The 21,608-nt window shown below is 48.6% G+C and overlaps 1 protein-coding gene across 1 annotated transcript in view; it reads left to right on the top strand.

Annotated features, from left to right (window-relative positions):
* LOC102249044 (chromosome unknown open reading frame, human C3orf20) overlaps window positions 1-20,977 on the top strand; it is a 61,557-nt gene extending 40,580 nt beyond the window's left edge. Inside the window, exons 11-17 of the mRNA XM_014542715.1 lie at window positions 5,564-5,687; window positions 7,391-7,640; window positions 10,622-10,925; window positions 15,687-15,794; window positions 16,491-16,633; window positions 20,114-20,251; window positions 20,826-20,977. Coding sequence (XP_014398201.1) covers window positions 5,564-5,687; window positions 7,391-7,640; window positions 10,622-10,925; window positions 15,687-15,794; window positions 16,491-16,633; window positions 20,114-20,251; window positions 20,826-20,907 — 1,149 coding nt within the window. The 3' untranslated portion in view covers window positions 20,908-20,977. The remainder of the gene's footprint in view (window positions 1-5,563; window positions 5,688-7,390; window positions 7,641-10,621; window positions 10,926-15,686; window positions 15,795-16,490; window positions 16,634-20,113; window positions 20,252-20,825) is intronic.
* The last annotated feature ends 631 nt before the right edge of the window (window positions 20,978-21,608 follow it).

The raw sequence follows: 21,608 nt of genomic DNA on the forward strand, positions 1-21,608 counted from the left end.
ACTACTGTGTGCCTGGTCATGAGTCAACATTGTGGAGAAAGATGGAAGGGACGAAGGGGACACATCCCTGATTCCTGAGGAATTTATAAGCTAGAAGAGAGCAGTTGACAAACACCATGAGACTGGGGCGACCCAGGCTCATCAGTGGAGCAGGCCACTGGCACTACACACAGGGCAATTTGCTGGGATTGGATCACTCAGAAAGGCCCATGAAGTAGGAGCAGGAGGACCACATCTCCCAGTTTGCCCAGTCCCTGTTTACATCTGTCACACTCTTTCACTCTCAGAAGTATCCTAGTTTGGATGATCAATTATATGGTCACACTGAGCAAGGCTCTTGCTCTGTGGGGGCACTTGCTGCCATATGCCACAGGCTCGTAGACTCTCAGAGCTGATGGAGCCCATAAGGAGCAGCCAGCCCAACATCCTCATTTTACATGGAAACACAGGAGACAGGCATGTGGTAGGGACCCATGTGGTACCATGTTATGTGTACAGAGAACACCCGTGTTTCTCCTGGAGGAAAGTGTTGCACCTGTTATTTTCCATGCATTTTTATTTCCACAGCATTTCATCTTCATTAATTCATTAACTAATTCAATAAACATTTATTAGTACCTGCAGTGTGCCAAGTTGGCTGCTGGGAATGTAGAAATGAAAGAAGTCTCACTTCCTCTAGTCTCTGAAATACTTTCAGTCTAATGGAAGGGCAAAATCATAGCACCAGTTGTATTCCAGCTTGATGGGTGTAGGGCACCAGAGAGGGGCTCTGCGGGAGCTGTCAGGGTTCATTAAAGAGGTCTCATAGGAGCACCCAGGAAACTCAGTTACTTCAAAGAGCAAAATTGATTTTGAGTTCATCTGGGCAGAGATGAACAATCATGCTTATTGATGAGTCGATCCTATTAATTTGGTTCCATGCTAGTATGCTAGTACTCTAAAAGTCATTGTTGTTGTACTTCACAGAACTAGAAAAAATATTTCAAAAATTTATATGAAATCCCAAAAGGCCCCGAATAGCAACAGCAATCTTGAAAAAGAAGAACAAAGTTTGAGGAATCAATCACCTTAGCTGATATCAATCTATACTACAAGGCCATAGTAATCAAAGCAACATGGTACTGGCATAAAGACCAACATATAGATCAATGGAACAGAATAGAGAGCCCAGAAATAAACCCACACTTGATGGTCAATTAATATATGACAAAAGAGGCAAGAGCATACAACAGGGTAAAGATAGTCTATTCAATAAATGATGTTGGGAAAATTGAACAGCTACATGCAAAAAAAAAAAAAGAAAGAAAGAAACTAGATCAACTTATGCCATGCACAAGAATAAACTCAAAATCGATTAAAGACTTAAATGTAAGACTTGAAACCATAAAAATCCTAGAAGAAAACATAAGCAGTAAAATCTCAAACATTTCTCGTAGCAATATTTTTTCTGATCTATCTCCTCAAGCAAGGGAAACAAAATAAAAATAAATAAGTGGGACTCCATCAAACTAAAAAGTTTTTGCCCAGCAAAAGAAACCACCAACAAAATGAGAAAACAACCCACTGAATCGGAGAACATATTCCCTCCAATGATACATCTGATAAGGGGTTAATATCCAAAATTTATAAAGAACTTAAACAATTCAACAAAAAATCCAACTAAAGAATGGACAAAGAATCTGAATATACACTTCTCCAAAGAGGATATACAGATGGCCAATAGACATATGTAAAGATGCTCAACATCATTAATCACCAGAGAAATGCAAATTAAAACCACCTCATACCTATCAGAATGACTATCAATACATCAACAAGTGTTGGTGAGGATGTGGAGAAAAGGGAACCCTTGTGCACTGTTGGTAGGAATGCAGATTGGTGCAGCCACTGTGGAAAACAGTATGGAGTTTCCTGAAAAAATTAAAAATGGAACTGCCTTATGACCCAGTGATTCCACTTCTGGGAATATATCTGAAGAAACCAGAAACACGAATTTGAAAGAATAACACTCCTATGTTCATTGCAGCATTATTTACAATAGCCACGATCTGGAAGCAGCCCAAGTACCCATCAGTAGATGAGTGGATAAAAGAGCTGTGGTACATTTATACAATAGAATACTACTCAACCGTAAAAAGAAGGAAATCTTACCTTTTGCAATAGCATGGATGGACTTGGAGAATATTATACTAAGTGAAATAAGCCAGTCAGAAAAAGACAAATACCATATGATTTCACTTATATGTGGAATCTAATGAACAAAATAAACAACATAGAAACAGACTCATAGACAGAAAACATACAGCTATCAGAGGGGAAGGGGTTAGGGGGCTGGGTGAAAGAGGTGAAGGGATTAAGCAAAAAAAAGAACAGTTCAACTCATAGACATATACAACAATGTGGTGATTACCAGAGGGAAAGGGGGTTGCGGGGAGGTAGATGAGAATAAAGGGAGGATAAATGGTGACAAAAAGAGACTTGACTTTGGATAGTGAACACACAATACAGATGATGTATTATAGGATTGTACACTTAAAACCTACATAATTTTATTAACCAATGTCACCCCAATAAATTCAATAAAAATGTAAAAATAAATAAAAACTATTGTTAAGTGACTATGTATGAAGTCACATATCTGTGTTTCTTGATAACCTTTTTAGACTGTAAAAAATGTGAGTTTATCAAAGGCAATAGATATCAGAAAATTATTCTTTCCCATAAAATTGCAGTAATGCTTTATTTGCCTGGCAACCTCTTGTCTGATAATCTCTGAAGTTTGGAACACAGCTGAGAACTAGTACATAAGGAGCTAAAGACCCCCATGAACAGCCAAGAGAAATCACCCTAAGTCATGAGCTAAACATGCCCACCAATCAGGCCTACAAAAGACCCTTAGAAATTCAACACTGATTTTTTTTTTAACCTAAATGCAATCTTAGCATGCTAGAACTAGAAATCCAAAGCTGTGGTATCCAGTATGGTAACCACAAGTTGTAAATGGCTATTGAGCACTTGCAATGTGACAAGTCCTAATGGAGAGAGACCATAAGTGAAAATACACGCTACATTACCAAGACAGTGTGAAAAGACAATGTAAAATTTTTATTAATTATTTATTTTGGTTCCATAAATAATCATAATTTTTATATAGTGGGTAGTGGGGTAGATAAATGTTATTAAAATTAATTCTACCTTTTAAGAATGTTTTTCTTTTAATCCTCACCTGAGGATATTTTTCCCATTGATTTTTTTTTTTTAGAGAGAGTGGAAAGGAGGGAGAGAGGGGAAAGAGAGAGAAACATCGATGTTAGAGAGACACATCACTTGGTTGTCTCCTGCACAAACCCTGACTGTGACCAGGAATAGGACCTGTATCTCAGGTACCTGCCCTTGACTGGAAATTGAACCCAAGACCTTCAGTGCACGGGCCGATGCTCTAACCACTTGGAAACACCGGCCTTGGCTTAAGAAAGTTTTTAATGTGGCTACAGGATGTTTCAAACCGCTCGTGTAGCTTGCATTATATTTCTACTGGACCGTGTGGGGTCTGGGAGGTGGAGTGTTTGTAAAGGAAGCTCCCAGAGGCGTTGACAGTGCAGTAGAGACTGGAGAGTTATTGAAAAGGCATCTAACCATCTTGGGGACATTTAGCATAGAGATAAACAGACATTAAAGCAGCTTGTGAAAACAGTACTGCATTCTAGACAGCAGTCATTGGTGTCAACCAAGAAGATTGACTTGCCAAAAAGCACCCATGTCATAATCCCTTCTGTTTGAGAGCACAGGGAGGTGCAGTATATATTACAACTCCCTAAGCAGACAATAGCAAATGAAGAAAGATCAGATTTATTGTAGGTAACAGGATTTACAAACATTACCTCAACTACCAGGATTAATCATCTCAAAATATTTTTACATGAAATCCTTGAGACTCAGAGAATTGCCTCCTTTTGGATTATTGGACCATGAGAGCTACAAGAAGCCCTTGAGAAAATTTACTGAGTGTGGGGGCCAGCAAAGAGCCTCAGCTGGGAAGAAGTCATATGGCCTTGGGAATGCAAGGCCTCAGTTTCCCCATCTGTATCATGATGTGTAAGGGTCCACCCAGCTTTCACATACTGCCATCCTGGAACCTTTATAACCCACTCAACTCCAGTGTGTGTGTGTGTGTGTGTGTGTGTGTGTGTGTGTGTGTGTGTGTGTGACTAGTTATCACTCATCAACAAAATCTGTGGCAGTCTAGGAAAGCTGAGGCTGGGGGGTAGGGTGGCAGCCTCCTTCCAAGTCCCTGTCACTGGGAAGCTTGTCAGATGGCTTCCCCAGGCACCCATCTCCCTGGAAGAGCGCGACGGTTTCCTCTTTTACGGCCCTATGCCTGGCTCCTCACTAAATATTTCTATCCAGGCAGCACTTTGGAAGCGAGGCAATGCTTCAATTTAAATGCTTTATTAGCCCAGAGTGCCACCTCAAATCCTTTTTGGAAGCAAGCTGGGTATAAATTACAAATAAATAAATAAAATTAGCCCAGAAGCAGCAGCTGGAGCCAGCCGTTGGAAGGATGGTTGAGGTTTTTGCCATTAATTGGGGCATCCTTTACAGAAGTCCTGCCTGCAGGGGAAAGGAGGACATGTGGGCTGACTTCATTGTTCTTCAGAAAATCTGCCCTGTGCCCACCCCACTCTCCCCACCTGAGGCTTCAATTCCACAGAAGGAAATCGCTTTCACACCTCCTCTGTGTTAAGTGAGAGATGTAGAAAGCATGGTTCCTGCCTTTAAGGGGCTGACCGAGTTAAGGATAAAGAAGGTAAAAAATGACGGGGACCCCCAGCAGAAAATGAACTGAAACCTGAGCCTGGTTCTGCAGTACCATTTTGATTGTCTGGCAGAGGAAGTGGTTGAACTGCAGGGCCGCCCCAGCAACTACCTTGCCACCTCACAGGGGGCCCCAGAGCCAGATGCCCTTCAGGGTAACCTAGAATTGGGGCAGGAGGCCTGGGCCTGTGTGCTCATAGGTACCAGTCAATCTATGTAACCCTGGCTAAGGGCAGTTTTTCCTCTGAGATGCTCTGGCAGCTGGAGGGAAGAAGAGATTCTAGGGGGTGCATACAGAGGAGGACTGGCTCCAGAGAGGCCTTTATCCACCATTTTTCACCATGCAGGTATTAACTGGACACCTGCGGCATGCTGGGCCTCTGACACAAAGGAGACCAAGACTCAGTCCCTGTCCTCTAGGAACTTACAGTTCAGCAAGGGAGACAGGTTCAGATGCATTCACTTACTTCAGAAAGGGCTAACCTCTGTCTTCAGGCTGCTGCTGATAGAGGTCCAAGGCAAGGAGCAGTTCTGCCCAATAGAATCAGGGAAAATGTTCCAGGAGGGGACCTTCGAGTCAGGTTGGGTTGGTATGCAGGAATTCACTGGGCTGAGGGGGAGAGAGTTGTGTCTTGGGCAGAGGGGACAGAACATCCTTGAAGTCAGAGCAAGGCCTGGTTGTCACTGGTCTTGGCAGATGACCCCTGGCAGGACAGATGACAATGCCCTCCCCTTGGCCTCTCCCCAGATGACCCACAAGATCATCAGCATGGACGACAAGTTGTCTAAGATGAGCCGAGCCCTGGCAGCGATCAAGAGGCGGTTTCAGAAGACAGTGTCTCAGTTCATGAATTCTGTCTTACTGGCAGCAGGTAAGGGGGCAGAAAGGTAGGTGACAGCCTATTTGATGGCTTTTCAAATCCTGAGTTACCTGCAGATTGTCTCCAAGGATAGCTCTTTACCACCCCAGGGAGGTGGGCATGACAGGGAGATTTCCCCATTGGTAGATGGAATTACTGGACTCAGAATGCCGAAGGGACTTGCTCAACGCCACACAGCTACTAATGGTGACCTTGGCCACCCTCCATTTTTGAGCACTTTCCTATGTGTCTTTAATGTCTCCATAGGATTATCTTATTTTCCTGGGTCTCATCATCTTTCTGTATGTGTCTCTGTCCCCACTCCCACATCTGGTTCACCTTTTAGCTCCATCTTCTATCTATCCGTTTGCAGCCCCATTCCTCTCTCCTTGTAGATCTCAGCAGAGGAGAAAAAGCAGCTACCTTACCAGGCTGAACTGTTAGGCCCACAGAGCTCCCCATGCTGGCCCTTAGGAAACCCTTCCACATCTGGACTCTTTGCCCTGCTGATGAGCCTGGGGACAAAAGGACATTGACACCCCCCCCCCACAGCACTCCATGCCACCCCCAGGCTGGGCATGGAGGGGTTGTGCTCTCCCCATGACCTCTCTGGGGTATTTCTCCTCACCCCTGAAGACTCAGTTCAACTGTGCCTCTTCTCTGGAAAGCCCTGACTCCCCCAGCAGAAGGGGACACACACTCCTCTGGGCTCCACAGTACTTTATGTGTGCTCTAATAAATCTTACAACCTAGCATTGTGAATATTTCTGTTTGCCCATCCCTCCTATACTGCCATTGGGAGTTTCCAGAGGCAGGGAAGCAGTTGTGGGTGATCTCTCTATGCCCAGCACCCAGCACTCAGTAAATGGTAAGTGAATGAGAGATCCCTGGCCTCAAAAGTTTTCCAGTCTAGTAGGGAAAGTACAGTAAGAATACCGATAGCTGAAACCGGTTTGTCTCAGTGGAGAGAGCGTCAGCCTGCGGACTCAAGGGTCCCAGGTTCGATTCCGGTCAAGGGCATGTACCTGGGTTGCGGGCACATCCCCAGTAGAAGATGTGAAGGAGGAGGCGGCTAAGAATGTATCTTCTGCCCAGGCTGGTGTGGCTCAGTGGATAGAGCATCGGCCTGTGGACGGAAAGGTCCCGGGTTCGATTCCGGTCAAGGGCATGTACCTGGGTTGTGCAGGAGGCAGCTCGATGTTTCTCTCTCATCGATGTTTCTAACTCTCTATCTCTTTCCCTTCCTCTCTGTAAAAAATCAATAAAATATATTTTTTTTAAAAAAGAATACCGATAAATGCAATGTAAGAAAAAAAGTAGATGGAAATGACTTAAACCTGGAGACACAAGGAATAGCATCCTCAGGGAAGGGAACAACATGGATGCATTTATACCCAGTCTCTACATTGAGTGCTGTGGAAGTCACAAAGCTGATAAAACACAGGGTCAATTCAGAGAAGAGGGATCTAAGCTGGGTATGGATGAATGAATGGGAATGGGATTGATTCGTTCTTACATTCAGCCAGCATTTACTGATGCGCTAACCGTGCTAGGCTTGGAGTGCTGTGCCAGACAATAGAGGGCAGGCAGCCCAGCAGAAGAATCTACAGAGTGAAGGAGTGGAGAGGGATATGAACTGAAGGGTGCCCACATGCAGAGCCCTACAGCAGGGAGGTAAGGCCACTGAGAGTAACAGCAGTGTCTTCTGTAAACAGGATTGCTCATCATAGAATATCCATCAAGGGTCATGGGAGAACTAAGTCGAACCAAAATGAGATCCTGGGCCTTTTCCGAGCGGGGCACCAAGCTAAATCTATATTCAGAAGTCTCTGCAACACGTTATCAGTCAGCCCCACCTGAATCCTCGGCTGTACAGTCTCCGAAGGAAGAGCCTAGGTCTGCTCCGATAAGCCCCGCTCCGAAGAAGATCATCAAAATCCACGCCAAAGCCCTGACTACACTCAGGTGGGCTTGAGCCTTCATTTCCTCTAGCTTCTGTGTGCCAGATGCTCTCATGCGTAGTGGACACACACTGGTGAAGAAAATAGATGAGGCCCCTCCCTCTCGGAGCTCGAATCCTCAGGGTGGGCAAAGATAGAAGGTACACACATGAATCACTGAAGTCATTTCGATGGTGAGAAGGCTAGGAAGAAAAGAATTCATGGAAAGCAGAGGTTGGCAATTTAGGGCCATGTGTAAATCTGGCCCTGCTGCTAGCCTTTTTAATGGGTGAGCTTAGAATATTTTTTTATGTATTTAAATGCTGGGGGAGAAATCAGAAGAATTTCTCATGACATGTGAAATGATATGAAATTTGAATATCAGATCAATAAGTAAGGTTTTCTTGGAACACGGCCACACCCTCTCATATACTTAGTATTATCTATGGCTGCTTACCCTGCTAGGACAGACGTCTTGAGTCTTTGTGACATAGTCCATCTGGCCTGCAAAGATTAGGTCATTTGCACTGTGTTCCTTTATAGAAAATGTTGACTAGCCCCGGGGATAGAAAGTGACTAAGAAATGGGGTGGGATGTGCTACATTAGGAAGACAGGTCAGGAAAGGCAGTCTGGAGGAAATGATATTTAACTGGAGACCTGAAGGATAAGAAATAGGCAGCCCCAAAAAGGGATGGGGAAGGAACCTCAGGCAAAGGGTAGAGCAAGTATGAAAGCTCTGAGACAAGAATAAGTTTGGTATGTGTGAGTGAAAGTAAAAAGACCAGTATGGAGCCTCATGGGGAAGACGTAAGAGTTATATAAATTGAGGACAGAGAGAGAGGCAGGAGCCAGATAAGTACACTTGTTACTGTTATAGGAAGTCATTCCATTACTTTTAAGATAAGATGTGACATCATCTGACTTATGGATTTAAAAAAAGAACATTTTAAAGCCCAGCCAGTGTTGCTCAGTGGTAAGCATCAACCCAGGAAGCAAGAGATCACAGTTTGATTCCTGGTCAGGGCCCATGCCCAGATTGTGGGTTCAATCCCCAGAGGAGGGCATGCAGGAGGTAGCCAATCGATGATGTTTCTCTCTCGTAGATGTTTCTATCTCTCTATTCCTCACCCTTGCTCTCTGAAACCAATAAAAATATAAATTGTAAAAAAGAAGGTGACATTTTCATAAAGAGGTAAAGAAGGTGAGAAAGTGAATTGTGTGCCTATCTGGGGGAAGAGCCAAGCAGGCAGAAGGCACAGCAAGAGCAAAGACCTTGAGGTTGGAGGATAAGCACAGGCCAAAGAGGCCAGAACTCAATAAGCAAAGGTGGGCCTATTGGAGAAGAAGAAGAGAGGTAAAGAGGATAAGGCAGGGGGACAGATCATGTACAGCCTGGAAGGACATTGCAGGGACTTTGGCTTTTATTCTAGGAAAGGTGGAAAGCCACTGGAGAGTTTCAAAGAGAGTAGTGACATGATGTGACTCAGATTTTTTTTTTTACTTGCAATTGTATTACTTTATTTCATTTTTTTAATTTATACATTCATTGATTGATTCTTTTTTGTTCTTTATTGATTAAGCTATTACATATGTGTCCTTATCTCCCCATTTCCCCCTGCCCTCTCACTCATGCCCTCACCCCCCTGGTCTCTGTGTCCTTTGGTTAGGCTTATATGCATGAGTACAAGTCCTTTGGTTGATCTCTTCCCCTTACCTTCCCTCTGAGGTTTGACGGTTTGATTGATGCTTTTCTGTCTTTGGATCTGTTTTTGTTTATCTGTTTATGTTTTCCATTATATTCCACAAATGAGTGAGATCATGTAATATTAATCTTTCTCTGATTGGCTTATTTCGCTTCACATAATGCTCTCCAGGTCCATCCATGCTGTTGCAAATGGTAAGAATGCCTTCTTTTTTACCACAGCATAGTATTCCATTGTATAGATGTACCTATCACAGTTTTTTAATCCACTCATCTGCTGATGGGCACTTACGCTGTTTCCAAATCTTAGCTGTGGTGAATTGTGCTGCTATGAACATAGGGGTGCATATATCCTTTCTGATTGGTGTTTCTAATTTCTTGGGATATATTCCTAGAAGTGGGATTGCTGAGTCAAATGGGAATTACATTTTAGTTTTTTGAGAAAACTCCATACTGTTCTCCACAGTGGCTGCACCAGTCTGCATTTTTCTCCACATCCTCGCCAGCACTTGTTGTTTATTGATTTGTTGATGATAGCCATTCTGACAGGTGTGAGATGGTACCGCATTGTTTTTTGATATTATCACAGATAAGGGTTTAATCTCCAAGATTTACAAGGAACTCATACAACTTAACAAAAGGAAGATAACTCAATCAAAAAATGGGCAGCGGACCTAAATAGATACTTTTCGAAAGAGAACATAAGGAAGACCAAAGAGACATATGAAAACATGCTCAAAGTCACTAATCATCTGTGAGATGCAAATTAGATTAAAAAAATATTTTTATTTATTTCAGAAAGGAAGAGAGAGGGTGAGAGAGACAGAAATATCAATGATGAGAGAGAATCATTGATTGGCTGCCTCCTGCACACCCCTGACTGGGGATCTAACCTGCAACCCGGGCATGAGCCCTTGACCAAAATCAAACCCCCTTCAGTCTGCAGGCCAATGCTCCATCCACTGAGCCAAACCGGCCAGGGCTGCATCTTTCTTGAGTGGAGAGCAGACAGGCTTGCTGATAGGTTGGATAGGACATGAGGTTTGAGAGAAAGAAAGGAGTTCAGGATGACCACAAAGCTTGTGTTGGATGGATGAACAATTGAGTTGCTTGTTACTTGAGGATACAGAGGCCCAGAAAGATTAGGGGACCCATTCAAGGCAGTGCTGCAAGGAGATAGGGGGCATGCTGATGGCGGAGGCCAGGGTTGAACTGCCCTCGGCCTAGACTCCACAGCAGTGGGGCCTTTGTCCATGTGGAGTCAGGGCCCACTGAGCGCCTGCCCACTCACTCCTTCTTGCAGGGGGAGGGCCACAGAGATGCGCAGCCACACCAGGAGGGCTGCCTCACCCTCTGACTGCCCACTGGTGCTGCGGAAGCTCATTTGTAAGGAAGACATCCGCGCTGGCTGCAAGTGCATAGTGAAGCCACCCCTGGTATCTGATGTGGAGCTGGAACGCTTCCTGTCGGTGCCCCGTGACCCCAGCCAGGTGCTGGTGTTCGGAATAGTGTCAAGCCACATTCCTACCAGCTCAGGACAGCTCCAGTGGCTGCTCAACACACTCTACTGTCACCGGCAGCAGGGCCGTGGCTCACCCTGCATCCAGGTGGGTTCTGGGCCCAGCAGAGGAGCCCCCAGTGCCTGGGGGTGGGGAGGTGGTGGGGGAGGGCTAGGGCTGGCTGAGCACCTGGCTGAGAGATTGCCTCTCCACTTCGGCACAGGGTCCTCTTTCACTTCCTTTGCTCCTTGGGGCCTTTGCACACACTCTTCCTACTGTTTGCTGTGGTTCTCTCCTGTTCATCCCCCTGTCCCAGGACGAATGTCACCGCATCAAGTGGTTGCCCTTTCTGACCTTGAGACAAAGTCAGGCCCCTGTTGTTTTCTTCCAGAGCACACACCACAGTTTGTGGTTCTGTGCTGGTGTATTTAAAGCAGAACCACACTCACCTCTAGATCCTTAGGGCTAAGGAATGTTTGTAGATAGTAGCCAAGTACCTACTCTGCGCTGGTCCTGTGCAGGTCTCTGCTCCATGTTGACTTTGACATAGCCCTGGAGGGGCTCCCACATGGTGGGGATGTAACTACAGCAAGCCCCAATGAGGACCATGAAAGGACAGCTCTAGGCGGGTAGGAACTGGGGAGCAAGAAAACCCCTCTCAAGGGCCTGGGAGAGCCCCCCAGGATGAAAGGTTTGGGCAGGTGGGTGAGTGTTTCTGGCAGAGGCAGTGTCCTGTGCCAAGGTGAACAGGGGAAAGACCGCTCGAGGTCCCAGTTCATCGTGGGTGAGTCAGTCAGGGGCACATGGAACCACCCCGCCTCCTTGCTGCAGAGTCATTTCTAAATCTCATCATCATCCTGAGTCATTAGCCATTCCAACAGTGTTAGCACAGTTCAAGGGGTGACCCTGTCCCCAGACCAACTGGAGCAGAGGATGCCACATGAGCACAGAGCTGTGTGTCCACTTGATGCCTTCCTTCAAACCCTCTTTGTCTTGGTGCCCTCTCAAGTCTATTGTCTTCACCCATCTTCCTCTGGCTGCAGCCCTTAATTCTGATTTTTGTGTATACCCAGGGGACACCCTCTTAAGCCCTCGTCCCAGGAGTGCCACCTTCCTGACCCTGACATACCCACCCTTGGACCTGCACTCCAGCCAGTGCCAGGAGCTTGGCATTGGAACCCTTCAGATCAGACTCCAGGAGGCTTTTTTCTAGTCTCATACATCAAAGCCACATATGTTTTAAACTTAGAGTTGACTTCAGTTTATTTCAGGGCTATTCATTGTTCACTAATAATTATCCATAAGCACAGGAATGCATGGAGGTGCTGCCCAGCCATGAGCAGCACAAACGGAGTCAGGCCTGGCCTGAGCTGGTTGAAGGCCATGGCAGCAGGATGGAGGAGTGCAGAGAGCAGGCCTGGAGGGTGTTTTCAGATTGCACTGCCTCTGGCCCCACCACTCAGGGTCTTAAGACAGAAACCTTTCCTGATGTTCTCTTGCTCTAATAGCTGGAACACCAGGTGTGGGTCCAGGTTTCACATTTTAAACTGAAAGGTCAGGCAGGACAATTTTGGTGGCACCTGTAATAAAAGGCAGATAAAACCAGAAAGTGTCACATTAGCTTTATTAACAACAGCATCCAGAAAGAAGGAGGAGAAAGAGACCAGTTTTACTCCGGATTGACCAGGCCAAACCTCAAGATTTGGGTTCAGTTCAGTGGGTTTAATGACCAGGAGGTGTCCAGTAGGGCATCCAGCAGGGAGATAGGGGGCAAAAGAATCCTGGAAATGGGTATGCCCAGGAATACCATTCCCATCTTCCAATGTCCACATGGTCTCTCTCAGGCAGAGGAGACAGGAACGTCCCACAGACTCCAGAGGGCCAGGCTAGTGGATGTCACATGGCGGGAGTGATCATCTCTGCGACAGCTTTCACCAATAGAGAGCCCTAAGTGGATCTGGGGACATTCTCTGGGATGCCATGAGTAGGGGTTGAGAAGGGGGTATTGTATGGGGCTCCAGAACTCAGTGGTAACCCGACCTGGCTGAGAACGCAGGAATCTGAGTGCATCCTTTTGGCATGGAGGTGATGGGCATTCATTCTCTTGGCAGTGCCAGCATGACCCCTACCGCCTACTGCGATATGACCTCAACAGCCCACTGCAGAAGGACCCACCCCTGCTGGTGAAGAAGTATGCTGTGATGCAGGGGACCTCCATCCACTGAGCCAAACCGGCCAGGGCTGCATCTTTCTTGAGTGGAGAGCAGACAGGCTTGCTGATAGGTTGGATAGGACATGAGGTTTGAGAGAAAGAAAGGAGTTCAGGATGACCACAAAGCTTGTGTTGGATGGATGAACAATTGAGTTGCTTGTTACTTGAGGATACAGAGGCCCAGAAAGATTAGGGGACCCATTCAAGGCAGTGCTGCAAGGAGATAGGGGGCATGCTGATGGCGGAGGCCAGGGTTGAACTGCCCTCGGCCTAGACTCCACAGCAGTGGGGCCTTTGTCCATGTGGAGTCAGGGCCCACTGAGCGCCTGCCCACTCACTCCTTCTTGCAGGGGGAGGGCCACAGAGATGCGCAGCCACACCAGGAGGGCTGCCTCACCCTCTGACTGCCCACTGGTGCTGCGGAAGCTCATTTGTAAGGAAGACATCCGCGCTGGCTGCAAGTGCATAGTGAAGCCACCCCTGGTATCTGATGTGGAGCTGGAACGCTTCCTGTCGGTGCCCCGTGACCCCAGCCAGGTGCTGGTGTTCGGAATAGTGTCAAGCCACATTCCTACCAGCTCAGGACAGCTCCAGTGGCTGCTCAACACACTCTACTGTCACCGGCAGCAGGGCCGTGGCTCACCCTGCATCCAGGTGGGTTCTGGGCCCAGCAGAGGAGCCCCCAGTGCCTGGGGGTGGGGAGGTGGTGGGGGAGGGCTAGGGCTGGCTGAGCACCTGGCTGAGAGATTGCCTCTCCACTTCGGCACAGGGTCCTCTTTCACTTCCTTTGCTCCTTGGGGCCTTTGCACACACTCTTCCTACTGTTTGCTGTGGTTCTCTCCTGTTCATCCCCCTGTCCCAGGACGAATGTCACCGCATCAAGTGGTTGCCCTTTCTGACCTTGAGACAAAGTCAGGCCCCTGTTGTTTTCTTCCAGAGCACACACCACAGTTTGTGGTTCTGTGCTGGTGTATTTAAAGCAGAACCACACTCACCTCTAGATCCTTAGGGCTAAGGAATGTTTGTAGATAGTAGCCAAGTACCTACTCTGCGCTGGTCCTGTGCAGGTCTCTGCTCCATGTTGACTTTGACATAGCCCTGGAGGGGCTCCCACATGGTGGGGATGTAACTACAGCAAGCCCCAATGAGGACCATGAAAGGACAGCTCTAGGCGGGTAGGAACTGGGGAGCAAGAAAACCCCTCTCAAGGGCCTGGGAGAGCCCCCCAGGATGAAAGGTTTGGGCAGGTGGGTGAGTGTTTCTGGCAGAGGCAGTGTCCTGTGCCAAGGTGAACAGGGGAAAGACCGCTCGAGGTCCCAGTTCATCGTGGGTGAGTCAGTCAGGGGCACATGGAACCACCCCGCCTCCTTGCTGCAGAGTCATTTCTAAATCTCATCATCATCCTGAGTCATTAGCCATTCCAACAGTGTTAGCACAGTTCAAGGGGTGACCCTGTCCCCAGACCAACTGGAGCAGAGGATGCCACATGAGCACAGAGCTGTGTGTCCACTTGATGCCTTCCTTCAAACCCTCTTTGTCTTGGTGCCCTCTCAAGTCTATTGTCTTCACCCATCTTCCTCTGGCTGCAGCCCTTAATTCTGATTTTTGTGTATACCCAGGGGACACCCTCTTAAGCCCTCGTCCCAGGAGTGCCACCTTCCTGACCCTGACATACCCACCCTTGGACCTGCACTCCAGCCAGTGCCAGGAGCTTGGCATTGGAACCCTTCAGATCAGACTCCAGGAGGCTTTTTTCTAGTCTCATACATCAAAGCCACATATGTTTTAAACTTAGAGTTGACTTCAGTTTATTTCAGGGCTATTCATTGTTCACTAATAATTATCCATAAGCACAGGAATGCATGGAGGTGCTGCCCAGCCATGAGCAGCACAAACGGAGTCAGGCCTGGCCTGAGCTGGTTGAAGGCCATGGCAGCAGGATGGAGGAGTGCAGAGAGCAGGCCTGGAGGGTGTTTTCAGATTGCACTGCCTCTGGCCCCACCACTCAGGGTCTTAAGACAGAAACCTTTCCTGATGTTCTCTTGCTCTAATAGCTGGAACACCAGGTGTGGGTCCAGGTTTCACATTTTAAACTGAAAGGTCAGGCAGGACAATTTTGGTGGCACCTGTAATAAAAGGCAGATAAAACCAGAAAGTGTCACATTAGCTTTATTAACAACAGCATCCAGAAAGAAGGAGGAGAAAGAGACCAGTTTTACTCCGGATTGACCAGGCCAAACCTCAAGATTTGGGTTCAGTTCAGTGGGTTTAATGACCAGGAGGTGTCCAGTAGGGCATCCAGCAGGGAGATAGGGGGCAAAAGAATCCTGGAAATGGGTATGCCCAGGAATACCATTCCCATCTTCCAATGTCCACATGGTCTCTCTCAGGCAGAGGAGACAGGAACGTCCCACAGACTCCAGAGGGCCAGGCTAGTGGATGTCACATGGCGGGAGTGATCATCTCTGCGACAGCTTTCACCAATAGAGAGCCCTAAGTGGATCTGGGGACATTCTCTGGGATGCCATGAGTAGGGGTTGAGAAGGGGGTATTGTATGGGGCTCCAGAACTCAGTGGTAACCCGACCTGGCTGAGAACGCAGGAATCTGAGTGCATCCTTTTGGCATGGAGGTGATGGGCATTCATTCTCTTGGCAGTGCCAGCATGACCCCTACCGCCTACTGCGATATGACCTCAACAGCCCACTGCAGAAGGACCCACCCCTGCTGGTGAAGAAGTATGCTGTGATGCAGGGGATGGTTCTGGTGAGCCGGAGCCCAGCAGGGGACTCACCATCAACTACCAGCTGCCCCTGTCTCCATAGCCCCTACCCTTGTGGAGTCACAGATGTGGGAGGGGGTTTTCTCCTAGCCTGGCCTCCTGTCTCCACATTGACCCCATGTCCCCAATCCCAGGAGACTTGAGCACTTAACTGGAAAGTCAAATTCTCTTTATCTGTTTGTAGATTTTAAATAACATAAAAAGGCTATTTCCTTTTTGTTTGTTTTTTGTCCATGACAAATAACAAATGAATATCCATACTAATGACTATCCTTGCACAGAAATCAGAGAGTGGGAGCATGGAGGGCTATAGAGCAAGATCCTTGCCCTCAAGGGGCTCCTATCCCATGGGAAAGCTGATCAGTGTATCAGAGTGGGTTTGAGGCCAGCTGCCTGGGAGCAGGAAGACACCCTCTGGCCTCAGAGTTCTGGGAGGTCTTGTATATGAAGTGACATTTGAGCTGGTCCATCTGGCAGAGGGGAGAGGCTGGGATGATGGGCGTCTGACCTGGGGGACCTAGACAGAGGACAGGCTTAGCCACACCTCAGTGGGTGACTTGGGAAGGTTAACACCTCTTCCCGGGCACCAAAGAGAGGCCTGGATTCTGGCACAGGCTCTGAGAGTTTCAGTGCTGATGTGCTGAGGGCCTCTCCTTTGTTTCCTTCCTGTCTGTCAGCAGATGTTCGCTGGGGGGAAGCTCCTGTTTGGGGGCTGCGTTTTGAATGGATACGGCTTCAGCAAGCAGAATCTGCTGAAACAGATCTCCCAGGCTCGGCAGGACTGCAAGATGGGCTACTTCATGCCAGAGAACTACAAATTTAGGTACAATGGGAAAAGTTCGGACCGAGGAAGGATGGCGGCAGGCAAGGGTGGGGTGGAGGGGAGGGAGGAGTCGGCACTGTGGAAGGGGCACTGGTGAGCCAGAGGAGTGAATTGAGGAGGGGTCCGCAGTAGAAGCTGGCATGGAAGGACTTTGCGGGTGGGCTGGGTGGGAATGAGAGCAGGCTGTGAGGGGGTGTGCCAGGCCGTGCTGTTGGTTTCTTTGGGACACAGGCCTTGGAAAAGGGCCCTCTTGGAGAAAGAGGGCCACAGAATCATTTGCCCAGTGCTGGTTTCTGTAGGGAAATCATGGAGACGGGCATTTGGGTAGGGTCCCTAGTGACACCCCGCCTTTTGTCCCATTGCACCCCACTCCATCTTGTGTGTGATCCAAGCCCTGCCTCTACTTTGTTTACTGGCAGGGCCACATAGGCAAGGGCCATTCATGGAGTGATCTCAGGTCCTGGTAAAAGGAATTGGGGTGGCCTGGCTTAAGTCTGCCTCTCGGCCTCGGAGCTCTGGCTTTTCAACCAGGTGATGCTCATTACAGAGCATAACTGGGGCCCAGCTTGGGTGAGATGTACAAAGACAGATCTCTGGACTCAGGAAGCATACAGCCTGGTCCATTGCTGAAGGCTGTATTAGGTGAAAGGAGCGGATTCTAGAAGGCCTGGGCCATGTGGTGCAGCAGAAGACTGACTGGGTCAGGGGTCCTACGATGAGGCTGGAGCCCCTGCTCTGCTCTTCACCATCTGGGTGACTATGGCCTAATCCATTTGCCTTCCTAAGCCTACTTTCCTCCCCTTAAAATAAGGGTGATGATGCCCACCTCACCGGGTTGTTGTGGAGATCTTCTGGAAGTATGTTTGCTGGAGTGCTTTATAAACCTGCGTGCAGACATAGGTTTGCCTATGATTGCACCCCCACTGCACTGAGTTGGGCATCCCCCACTCCCACAAGGCCCCTCAGCTTTCTAGGAGTCCTGACTTCAGTCTCTCCCTCATGTGCTGAGTTTGGGGCTTGTCAGAATGTCTGCCAGATCCAAAAGAGGTTTGGGGGAATTCGCTCCAGAGAAACCGTGGAGGTCACACCATGACCCAACTATCCTGGAATGCTTAGTGGAGGAGGCAAGGTCTAGAGGGGGCTATGGATGTTAGGAAGATGCAGAGAGAAAAGCCACTGAGAGCCTCCAGGCTTTGCTAACTCTGTCCTCGGGTACCTCTACAGTTCCTGCAAAAGAGGCATCAAGCCAGGCCCTGGGAAGAGAGTGTGAGTTCTGTGTGTGCACAGGGACAGGGCGTGGCAGAGCTGACCCTCAAACCTCCCTGTCCCAAGCTGCCTCCCCGCCTCCACAACCCAGTAGCTGCCCCTACCAGCCATGGCAGTTCTCAGCAAGGCTTGGTGCAGCTCCGGGGTTTGGTGGCACTGTGAGAGCCACTCTGTTAGGAGACCCAGAGACATGTGAGGTGTAGGCCAGACCTGGTTGGTGAGATAAGACTTGTCAGCTTATGAAGAGGAGAAAGTAGAAACCTGCCAGAATGAGGCAGTGCCGGCTCTTCATGTGTTAGGATGCCACTGTGGACCCATTCATGAGTCCTAGGAAGACCTGTGGGAGTAGGGTCCTCTGCTGAAGGAGAAGCAGGCACTGGATAAGCAGGGGAAGGGCATGTTGTGGGAAGCGTCGGTGACTTGATCATATAGGCAGTGGGGAGCCATTGAAGGTTCTTGAGCTGGGGAGAAGCTTGATCAGAATTGGCTCTTATTTATTTTATTTTTCAGTTTCTTTTTTTAATTTATCTTTATTGTTGAAAGTATTACAGTACTTCCCTCCCCTGCCCCCCCACTGACACCCTCCATCCCGTTCCTGCACCTCCTCCCCAGGCCTTCACCGCACTATTGTCTGTGTCCGTGGGTTATACATATATGTATATAAGTTTTTTTGGTTAATCTCTTCTTGCGCCCCATTGCAGTGTTGTGAAGTCACTTGAACTTTGTGTGTGTGCTCCCCATCAGGCAGGGCGGCAGGGTGAGCTGTGAAGGGAGACGTTAGTTTACTAAATGCCAACATTGTGAATATACCCAGATTCTGTGACCCCGTTTTGGTGGCATTCCATTTTTTATTTTGGGGGGGCCCTTGCAATGATAGAGGAGACCCCCCTCTCTCTTCTCCCTTTGTCTCTTATCTCTGAACTGCTCTTCCCTTAATCTAGTCGCATAGCAAGGGCTCAAAAAATATGAAGAAACAATGAATGAAAGGGCTGGTCCTGCCTCTGCCATGAACCTACTATGTGCCCTCCAGCTCCCCTCTCTGCTCTTGTCGATAAAATGGGCACCCTGCACTTCCTGTTCCCTAGGGCCACTGGGATGCTCAAAGCCATCTTGTAACCCGAACAGTGTTTGCATACAGTGAATGGCTGGAAAGCCTTGAGCTGTGGTGCAAAGGTGAGGAGTAACTACACATGTTCATTAGTTTCCTAGAGCAGTGTGACACTTCCGCAAACTAAAATGTATTGACTTGTGGTTCAGGAGGCCAGAAGTCTGAGATGCAGGTATGGGCAGGGCAGGCTCCCTCTGAGGGTGCTAGGAAGGATCTAGTTCAGCCCTCCAAGCTCTGGGCATTCCTAGGCTGTGGCTGCACCACTCATCTTTTATTTATTTATTTTTTTAATCCTCACCCAAAGATATTTTTTTCATTGGTCCTTAGAGAGTGGAAGGGAGGAAGGAGGGAGGAATGAAAGAGGGAGGGAAGGTGGGAAGGAGGGAGGGAAACATGAATGTGAGAAAGAGACATCAACTGATTGCCTCCCCCATGTGCCCCAACTGGGGTTGGAGATCAAACCTGAAACTGAAGTACGTGCCCTTGACCAGGAATTGAACCCATGACCCCTTAGTCTACAGGCAAACATTCCAACCACTGAGCCAAACCAGCCAGGACAGCACCACTCATCTTCACATGGTGTTCCCCTAGGTGCATGTCTGTGTCCACATGTCCCTTTTTTATAAAGACACCAGGTATATTAGTTGAGGCCCACCCTACTCTAGTATGACTTCTCAGCTCACTACATCCGCAGTGACCCTATTTCCTACATCTTGGGGTACTAGGGGTTAGGACTCCTGTATATGAATTTGGGGGGGATACAATCCATAACATTGTACATGATGACTTATTTTCTTGGCTTCCTGTTCTCTCCTTTGCTCGTTTGATGGTCAGGCTGTGTGTACAGGTGTCGTGGGCATGGAGTTAGGGCAATTCCAATCTGAAAAAGAAGCCAGGGAAGCCAACCCCAGTGAACCTCTAGGTCCCCAGGGGTCAGGTCTCCCTTCACCCTTCCTCTGGAGAAGCACCTGCGCCCTTTTCTCTCTAGGGACTGGAACATTGGGGCGCAGCTCTGAGTGAGGGCTGCTTGCCCAGACACCCCCAGCTCTGGGCCCCCTCTGACTGGGCCTCCACTGAGCACTGCCCTCCCCACCCTGCCTCCACAGCAGCGTTTTACCCTCCTTCCTGGGCCTGGATGAAGCTGAGTCAGACAAGAGAACAATTTTGGAAGACATCCAAGGAAGCATCTCCTCGTTGACCGTAGGGGACAAGATGGAGGACTATTTCCCTGAACCTGAGAAGAAGTAGGTGGTCTCCCAGCTCGGGGGCTGAGGGGCCCTCTTGTGGTTGGCAGAATAGGCATGACTCCCAGAGGCCACAGGGGGCTAAGTGACCTTGGGGAGTCACATCTCCAACAATCTCTGACCTCTGACCTCTTTTATCAACATACTGCCCAGTTGCTCTCCCTGGTCTGGTTGGCGGAGATTGAAGCCTTTAAGCTTGTGGTGAAACCCCACACCTCAGACCCATCTGTCTGTCTGAGAAGGGTGGAGACCGCAGGCTGTCTTCCTGCATAAACTTCCTAGACTTGTCAAGTCCACTGACTTGGCCGTATTCACTGTGAAGCGAATCATGTGTCCTGAAAGAACGTGAAAAATCGCACACTTCTCATGAAGATAGAAAAGCATAACCGTGAGCACCTAGAAAAGTCACAGGTGCACTGGAGCCCCAGGTTGGAGCGATGCTGAGAGGACCTCAGCTGTGCAAGGTGGAGGCCATGCTCATCTCGGCCCAGGCCAGCGCAGGGATCAAGTTCTGTCCAGACCAGCCCTCTCCACCCATTTCCCAGCATTTGCTTCTCTCTATTTTGATTTTTAGGATGAATCTGCATCCTCTCATCCAAGGCAGGAGGGACAGTAAGAAGATGAACTCTTGGAAGAAACAGGCCTCCAAGAAGTGATGCAGGCCCCTTGACCACCAGAGTGCCAGGCCTGGATGAGGCTCCTCCCTTGCCCACCTGCCCTGCCCCTGCCTCCAGCATCTGGGTGAGGCCATGGGCTAGGCTGGCTCTACAAGGCCAGAGGCCCCCAGCAGCCCGGTTCTAGGTCCAGTCCTTGGGAACTAGGGTGCTCTGACCCAGAGCTGCTTCTGTGACCAGTGAAGCAGCCTGGATTCTCCCGCTCCCAAGGAAACAAACCTGACCAGGGGGCCAAGCCAAATGAGACGTTACCATGGAGGTCTGGGATGGGACTAAACTGTGCCCTCCTCCCCTTCACTGGTTGGGAATGGCTCAGGTTCTGGCCCAAGTGGAAAACAGGGTTGTGAGAGAAGAGGGAGAGGGAAGACAGGAAGAAAAATGCAGAGCAGAGGGAGACGAAAGTAAGGGAGAGACAGGAGAGAGATGATAAGAAGGGAGAGCCCAGGAGGGAGGGTTGGGGGATAGGGAGCTGAATGGGAGGTGGGAGGGAAGAGGAAATGAGGGAGGAGGGAGAATAAAAGGCAGGTGGAAAAAGAGGGAGAGGGCCCTGGAGTAGGACAGAAGAGGCAGTGACAGGCCACATCCAGGAACCCTTTGGTGGCACCTGGAAAGCCAGAGCCCCTGTGGCCCATTTAGCCCACCCTCATTACCCAAGCTAACAGGCCTGAAGAAGCCTTACCACC

Source organism: Myotis brandtii, unplaced genomic scaffold (assembly GCF_000412655.1).
Source record: "Myotis brandtii unplaced genomic scaffold, ASM41265v1 scaffold312, whole genome shotgun sequence".
NCBI lineage: Eukaryota > Metazoa > Chordata > Mammalia > Chiroptera > Vespertilionidae > Myotis > Myotis brandtii.